The sequence below is a fragment of the Osmerus mordax genome, chromosome 7 (genome assembly GCF_038355195.1).
Source record: "Osmerus mordax isolate fOsmMor3 chromosome 7, fOsmMor3.pri, whole genome shotgun sequence".
In the NCBI taxonomy this organism is placed as follows: domain Eukaryota; kingdom Metazoa; phylum Chordata; class Actinopteri; order Osmeriformes; family Osmeridae; genus Osmerus; species Osmerus mordax.
In genome coordinates this window covers 17,222,565-17,231,398 of record NC_090056.1, presented here as the reverse complement: position 1 = coordinate 17,231,398, position 8,834 = coordinate 17,222,565, and the positions used below count along the sequence as shown (strand labels likewise).

The 8,834-nt window shown below is 48.6% G+C and overlaps 1 protein-coding gene across 1 annotated transcript in view; it reads right to left on the bottom strand.

The window, feature by feature from the left end:
* LOC136945361 (ERC protein 2-like) overlaps positions 1-8,834 on the bottom strand; it is an 86,672-nt gene that overhangs the window by 53,582 nt on the left and 24,256 nt on the right. The window contains exons 9-11 of the mRNA XM_067239131.1: positions 4,740-4,907; positions 3,331-3,344; positions 3,195-3,224 (exon numbers count right to left, since the gene is read on the bottom strand). Coding sequence (XP_067095232.1) covers positions 3,195-3,224; positions 3,331-3,344; positions 4,740-4,907 — 212 coding nt within the window. The remainder of the gene's footprint in view (positions 1-3,194; positions 3,225-3,330; positions 3,345-4,739; positions 4,908-8,834) is intronic.

The window sequence follows — 8,834 nt, the reverse complement described above, 5'->3', positions numbered from 1 at the left end:
CATATGTATTAGGCTCAACACTGACAGGGCTGTACTGGGACTGGGGACTCTGGTGAATGGAGAGATCAGGGAGAGAGGAGAGGGTGAGGGGAGAGATGGGGGGAAGAAGAGAGAGAGAGAGAGAGAGAGAGGAGAGAGAGAGAGAGAGAGAGAGAGAGAGAGAGAGAGAGAGAGAGCGAGAGAGAGAGAGAGAGAGAGAGAGAGAGAGAGAGAGAGAGAGAGAGAGAGAGGAGGGTGGGAAGAGGGATTAGGATAATAGAAAGGTACTCTACTGTTGCTGAGCAGTTGGTGGGTGAAGTTCTGAAGGGCTTTTCTGTAGTTGACTCGTTAGGTGTCTGGTGGGTTATGGAGGAAGTTAGGGATTGACAGCGCTTGTTTTATTCACTTCATACCAGACCAAAGCAAGCGAGCGCGGACAGAGGGACACAGTCGAGACAGAGACACAATCCCAGGAGTCTGTTCCATCTGGTAGACACGAGCAAACCCACACAGAGAGCTCTGTGTATGTACCAACACATCCACCACACAGGTCAGACCCAACCAAACGAAACAGAATATTTCTGTACTAGCAGCGGTAGCTACTATAGAGGGGAATTTGATAGGGGATACTATACTTCCAAAGACTGCTCTCTGCTCAGCATGAATATGGATGGAAATAAAAGCCACAATGTTTGAACATGAATAACACATGCATGCCAAAACCCAAAACCACAACTCACTAGTTGTGTCTCTCCTGCACCTACACCCCCCCAACCCCCCCTATCCCCCAAAATAACCCAAATGAACAAATAAATAAATAAATGAATCATTATGCATTGGTCATGGTTTTGAAAGCCAGGGGTTGAACAGAGCCTCCACTGTTGTGATTTCTGCTACGTCAAATTGAAACGTCCACACAGGTTGCTGACACGCACTCTCCGCGTTGCACAACGGCCATTTTTTTTCCATTTTTTCTGGGCCCAATCGAACCTTTAGAGATTGTGATCACTCTGTGGACCCAAAGTAAAGCTATGACATCATGGACAGGCTGGCCCTGGAGACCGTCTACCGTATAAACTGTGTTGAGGCAAATGGTAACACACACACACACACAAGCATGTATACGGAAACGCACAAAAACGCGCACGTTACACACACATTTACACTGACATACAGGCATTACATAAGTTGAGCTAATCACTATCATTTAATTCTATATATTGTCTAATAACTTTTTAATGGTGTGTCACAATCACATAAATTGATTTTCTAACGTGAAATGTTAGATTTCATGGCATGACTGATTGAGAGTATTAATTCTCAGTTTTAAAAGATTTGCCATGGGAGCAGTGCCTTAACTTCTAGAATGTTCCATTTGTCTTTCTCTCCCTTCTCTGTTTCCGTTGGTAACAGCCACACCAACAGGCACCAACAACAAGCTAGCTAACTGCAGACAACAATCAAAAGAAATGTCTGTATAATGCATGCATCTACATTTAATCAAATATATATATATATATATATGTGTAAGACCATTTTCAAGAAACATAATGTCCCATGTGGTTGAGCAAAAACTAGATTTTTGTACAGCCCAGTCCAATATTGCACAATAATATCACCCTGCGCTCAGATCCATCAATGTGTTTTTCCTCTTAAATCACTAGACTGAAAAAAATGACTCCTCCGGTCAGAGACTGCTCTGTACAGATGCTCTCACCCAGACACGGCCACACACACACACACACACACAGGCACGCACGGCTTGTCATCACACCGTGTCATCACCGGCACACACTCTGGGTGGGCGTGTGGGCCCGGCCGTCTCCAGGGAAACGACAGAGCCTGACGCTTCTACAAACAGATGCATCATCTCCCTGACACTTATTCAGGAGGATGTGTGTGTCTGTGTGTGTGGGCGTGTTTGAGTGTGTGTGTGTCTGTGTGTGTGGGCGTGTTTGAGTGTGTGTGTGGACGTGTGTGTGGACGTGCGTGTTCGGCCTCACATGACACAAATGACCGTGTGTACGTGCAAGTGCATTCTTATTTTCCTGTACCTCTGTGTGTGTGCGTGTGTGTGTGTGTGTGTGTGTGTGTGTGTGTGTGAGTCTGTGTGTGTGTGTGTGTGTGTGAGTCTGTGTGTGTGTGTGTGTGTGTGTGTGTGTGTGTGTGTGTGTGTGTGTGTGTGTGTGTGTGTGAGTCTGTGTGTGTGTGTGTGTGTGTGAGTCTGTGTGTGTGTGTGTGTGTGTGTATCTGGTATAGATATTGACAGTCTCAGTAGGAGGACACACTTCTGCAGGGCTCACCCACACCGCTGATAGCTCAGCTCAGAGATGGAGCGATCAGAGTAGAGTAGAGCACAATAGAGTAAAGTAGAGTCGTCATCAAATACTCTAAAATGATTCAAACTTTTTTAGTGAAACCTTTTTTCGAAGAAAAAAAATTGTCGTGTTGAGTGTTTTTTAAGGTACGTTATGGATGAGACAGGGAGTTAGCGATGTTGACATGACTGAGAATCGAGACATTCCTGATCATCCATGGCCATAATGAGGGAGATGTTCGAAATTGTCGGTGTCAAAAAGTCATCACTTCAACTTCACTTCAAGACCAGAGCCTTTTTAAACATATCTGTACTTCTACTTGAGTGCAGGATGCGTGTACTTTTTCCTCCTCTGACTACTACTGGCACAGGTCTGGGATCAGCTTCCCCTGCCGCAGTCATAAATCCACCTATTTGTAAGGGCTCGTAAAACAGACATCAGATCAGTGTAGGCAGGTAATCCAACCCTGCTCCAGCTACCCTACAAGTCCAAACTAAGCTTGTCTACAAGGACACACTAGAAAAATGCTCTCTGCAGTGGCACATTCATAGACACACACACACACACACCAAAGGGTAGCTATGACTTAACAACCTGAGAGCCAGGGAGGAAACTGAAAGGTTGACTCCAGTCTTTCCCCTGGCCCCTCCCCCTGGGGACCCCACTGTAAGTTATAGCCCTCAAGGGACTCCTGGGAAACAGGAAGCTTGGTAAACCAATCAGAGCACGGCGCTGGAGCTTAGGGTTTGCTATGGGAGTAACGTGAGGGAACACCTGCTACTGTAAATCTGACTGGGCCTCGGCTGTTTCTGCACTCAGAAGCACCTACAGGTCCAGGAACTCCTGCAGCCAGAAGCACCTACAGGTCCAGGAACTCCTGCACCCAGAAGCACCTACAGGTCCAGGAACTCCTGCAGCCAGAAGCACCTACAGGTCCAGGAACTCCTGCACCCAGAAGCACCTACAGGTCCAGGAACTCCTGCAACCAGAAGCACCTACAGGTCCAGGAACTCCTGCAGCCAGAAGCACCTACAGGTCCAGGAACTCCTGCACCCAGAAGCACCTACAGGTCCAGGAACTCCTGCACCCAGAAGCACCTACAGGTCCAGGAACTCCTGCACAGCCTGCTGCTATTCATCCCACTTCTAAAACATCTCCTGTTCTACTCATGTAGACTTTTTTTCAAATCATCTCGAATTGTGACCTGTCGGGTGGATCTTGCTTGGAGTAAAGGCTACCTTCTGGGATGAGAATGTTTAGATACGAACACACACTTAGACAGGAACACTCTCTCTCTCTCTCTCTCTCTCTCTCTCTCTCTCTCTCTCTCTCTCTCTCTCTCTCTCTCTCTCTCTCTCCTCACTCTCTCTCTCACTCTCTCACACACTCTCTCTCTCTCTCTCTCTCTCTCTCTCTCTCTCTCTCTCTCTCTCTCTCTCTCTCTCTCTCTCTCTCTCTCTCTCTCTCACTCTCTCACACACTCTCTCACACTCTCTCTCTCTCTCTCTCTCTCTCTCTCTCTCTCTGCAGGTGCAGATTGAAGAGGAAGTCCAGCAAATTACAGTCTGGAAAAAAGCACCTACCCCCAGGAGAGCTAGTCAGTCACCGTGAGAACAGCCTGGATGCTTTTCCACACACACACACACACACACACGTACACCTCCATACTACACGCACATACACATCCCCACACACACACACACACACACACACACACACACACACACACTCACATATCCACACAGGCATGCACACACACTTCTAGAGAATGAGAAAGAGAGAGGAGAGACAGAGAGAGTATGGAGTGAAAGAGAGAGTCCTCTCTTGATGAGAGACAACAGCTCATTAAGCACCACTGGGAGGGAAGCTAAAGGTCCAACTTTAATGACAATGACCCCAGAATCCGCACACAACTCAAAAAACTCAGAACACACACTCTCATACACACACACTTATAACCCTATATAAAGCATATACATAATGACATGTGTGTACCTTTAGTCCACACACACACACACACACTCACTCACACTGTGTGAGTGCCCACTGCTTGTATGGTATATGAACTCCAAGTCTCTTCATTAAACACAGCAAGGGAGGATAGAGGTCTCATTTAAAGACTAGAGAGGAAGTAGAGAAGGACCTTTACGTGTGTGTGTGTGTGTGTGTGTGTGTGTGTGTGTGTGTGTGTGTGTGTGTGTGTGTGTGTGTGTGTGTGTGTGTAATTGGTCCATAGAGGCTGGGGTTACACACACACACACCACAGGTGGGCAGGGGGCCGTCTGAGGGAGTTAACCTTCTAAAAGTCATTAAGGCATCTGAAGCCTAATGTGTGTGTGTGTGTGTGTGAGTGTTTATATGAATGATATATGGGTGAGCAGGAGCTCTACTCTGACACTGCAGTGAGTAACCTAACACACACACACACACTCCCACACGCACCTTCTTCTGCAGCACGGTGACCTTCCTCTCCTTGACGTCCAGCATGTCCTTCATGTCCCGGATCTCCCCAGCCAGCGTGCTCTTCTCCTCCGTCACCTCCTGCAGCTGCTTGGTCTTCTTGGTCAGGAACGCCTCCTTCTCCTCCAGACGCACTCGCAACGCGTCCACCTGGGACACGCACACACACACACATTAGCACGTCATACACACACGACACACGCAGAGATAAAGAGGGAGACCCGAGGTTAGGCTTATAGTACCCAGCCTTCATGGTACACGGCACATACACTACTGCCCACGCCACCAGACACTACAACAGACAACCGGGACCTTTAGCTCAGTAAGTTAACACAGTCTCCGGTCTTCTGTCCCCTGTTCATCTGAATCCACTTGTTTCTGAATGGTGGAAGTGTTGGAAGTGTCGTCGTCCTCCTCCTCCTCCCCCCCCACCCTCCAGTGCTGCACTGAACTCCAGCCTATCCCCGCATCAGCACTGGTAGAAGCACTGAACTCCAGCCTATCCCGCATCAGCACTGGTAGAAGCACTGAACTCCAGCCTATCCCGCATCAGCACTGGTAGAAGCACTGAACTCCAGCCTATCACGCATCAGCACTGGTAGAAGCCACTGAACTCCAGCCTATCTCCCGCATTACTCAGCACTGGTAGAAGCACTGAACTCCAGCCTATCCCGCATCAGCACTGGTAGAAGCCACTGTGTGTGGAGCCATAAAAGAGAGTTAGGGGCGAGATGGTTCCAGGGTTGTTTTTGGGGATATATGAGTGGTGTGACACACCGATGTAGGCTGCTTGGCTGTATATCAGCCGTCCAGGACAGCTCACACTCACACACTACACCCTGCTGGCACCAGGTGGCCATGTTAGAGTCGTCTGAGCTCACTCCACTGCCTGTTATTGGACATTTATCACGGCTCTAACACGTTGCCTGGCTTGACACGACGTGCACACTCACACACACTCACACACACACACACACACATTAGCTGGCCGTCAAATACTCTGTGCTCCACTGTTGCACTCCCAACACCTGATTACATTTCCAGCGTCTCTTACCAGGGTGGAGAGTACACCCAGGTGACCCCAGAGCTGTGTGTGTGTGTGTGTGTGTGTGCGTACAGTATGAATGTGTGTCTGAGAGAGAATGTGTATGAGTATGTGTGTGAGAGAGAGAGCCTGTGTGTGTGTGTGTGTGTGCGTGTGTGTGAGAGAGAGAGAGTTAGCTCGTTAACAGTCATTTTAACGAGCCGCAGGTGGACTCGGGGGAGACGGTGTGAAAAAGCTCTCAGGTTTGATGTAGGCTCCAAACACCACAAGCTATCATCCTGGAGGCAGTTTACAAGACTACTAAAGATAGAGAGGAAGGGAGAAAGAGAAAGAGAGAAGAAAAAGAGAGAGGAAGAGAGAGCAGAGATGGAGATACTGAGAGTCAGAGAAAGAGAGAAGAAAAAAGAGAGAAAGAGAGAGGAAGAGAAAGATCTCCAATCACATGAAAAAAACACGTACACATAAACAACTGCATTGTTTCAATGATGCTACGTGAAGAAAATTACGTTTTACTTTGGAGATTGCAGACAGTTTCCATCAGCGTGTGTGTGTGCGTGAGAGAGTGCATGTGTATGTATGAGTGTGCCTGTGTGTGCGTGTAAAAGAGTGTGAATAGAGAAAGTAGGTGGAGATATTACATGCCACAGGCCACAGACACAGCGCGCCACTCAGAGCCATTAGCAGAAGGGAGGCCAGGGTGTCCCAGGCCCCCCCAGCCCCCCCCCAGCCCCCCCCAGCCCCCCCCAGGCCCCCCCAGGTGTAGAATGGTCAAGTATTTCTCTCATGTTGCTGTCCTGGCAGCGGCCCAGGCCCCAGTACTGAGCTGCACTCTGTCCTCCCTTCTCTCCTCTCACTCTCTCCCAGGCACCCACACACACTCTAGTGACACCAATAATTCTGTAGGTGTGTGTATGTGTGCATGTGCCTACCTATGCATGTATGCGCACGTGCGTGCATGCATTTGTGTGCGTGTGTGTGTGACTAATCTCCTCTCACCTGGTGAAGAGCAATTTAGAAAGAATGTTTTGAGCGCCAGCTAACAGGATATCCCTGTCTGTAGGCTGGGCTGACGCTGGCTAAGCTGTGATACTGGAGAGACTCAATGATAACACTTACTGCACACACTGGGTGACTGAGACACCGGCTGATAACTGGGAGGGAGGGAGGGAAGGAGGGAGGGAAAGTGAGAGAGAAAGAGAGAGAGAGAGAGAGAGAGAGAGAGAGAGAGAGAGAGAGAGAGAGAGAGAGGACCTCCCACAGCTGGTGTGATCCATGCAGCATGTTGAGGCTCCTGTCATCCCCTATGCTGGACTTGAAAAGGCTCTTCTCTAAACTGGGACTAGGATCCAGGATATGTGGTTACATGCTGAGATGATGGATATACAACACACAACAGGTGATAGACCTCTGGCTTCCTTCATCACCACCTTCTCTCTCTTTCTCCTATCCCTTTGTCTCCAAGCTGCAATATGGAACATAAAATACATTCAAATATGAAAAACAAATCCCCCAACTCTTGTCAGAACCTCCGTGCTTTCCTCCAGCTTCAGTTTGATTGACAGCGGTTTCACAAAATAAGCCAAGCTCTCTCTCAAGGAAAGAAGGCCTGCCTTGCAGAAAGAGATTGGCTGGGAAGTAACGGGCTGCTCCACTGGCATTTCCACCCCTCTTTTTGTCTCTTTCTCTCCCCATCCCTTCCTCTCTCCCTCCCTCCCTTCTTCTCCCATCCCTTCCTCTCTCCCTCCCTCCCTTCTTCTCCCAATCCCTTCCTCTATCTCTCTCTCTCTTCCTCTATCTCTCCCTTCTGCTCTCCCCCTCCCTTCCTCTATCTCTCCCTTCCTCCCTCCCTCCCTTCCTTTCTCTCTCCCTCCCTTCCTCTCTCCTTCATGACCTCTGCTCTTCCCATGAGAAGGCCTGCTTCCCAGGGAGAGGCAGGCTGATGTCATGGGGGGATGAATCCTCCCAAACCTCCAGTCCCGAGTCAGGATGTTTTTGGGGCCTACACTTCCCAGCATGCCACTGCCCTGAGAGATAGTGTGTGAGAGGGAGAGACAACAGTCAACACACAACTCCTGCCGTCTCCAGGGCAACGGGGGACTTGTTTGGCTTGTTATGGAGCAGTCTGTTTTGTAATTACCAGGTTTCACAGAGGTAGAGAGGGAGAGAAAGAGGGAGGGAGGGAGAGAGAAAGAGAGAGGGAGAGAGAAAGAGAGAGGGAGACTGATGGGAGGAGAGATGAGGGGGAAGAGAGACAAAAGAAAAGTAGGGAGAGAAGTCGAGAATGAAGGAGGATCAGGAAAAAGGGAGAGCCCGGTATTTCCAGTTTGGCTGGGTCTGAGTCTTAAGGGGGCCAGGGGAGATTGCATTGAGGCGTTCCTGATATGCATAGATGAATTAAAAACACATCCATCGACCTATCTCTCCCCAAACCCCAGCAGAAGCTTTCCAGACCCTCACTCGACACCATATCATTTAAAAAGGCCTTGATATGTTTTCAAGATTTCGTGGTTGCAAAACTATTAATTCTTGGCAATGGGAGGATTTTTTTTTCTTCCCCAAATGAACTTGGTCAGACACATGTGCATTTACACACACACTCAAAATAACCATACACAGGCCAGCACACACACATGCACAAACACACACGCACACACACACACACCTATACACAGGTTCGCACACACATTCACTCCACCTCGCACCCTAACCCCTAGTAACAGTCAGATCTGGGTTTTGGACATGGGTTTGCTAAGTTAAACAGCTTTAAAGAAAACAGTGTCTCTGCTTGCGTTCACCTCCCTTTTTCTGCTTCAAGTTTCATCATAAAAGATTTTTCTGACAGTCAGATGGAGGAGAGCTACAAACCTTTGTGTCGGCTTGGGAGCCGCAAAAAAACAACCTTAGAGACCATTTAAGGAGACCACAGTCCCAGAGACAGAACCAAAGACCATGAGCAGACCGCAGTAACTGTAAGACCCAGTTAAGACTCTGTAACGACTCAATAAGGAGTCAGTTTAGACCCAGTTAAGACT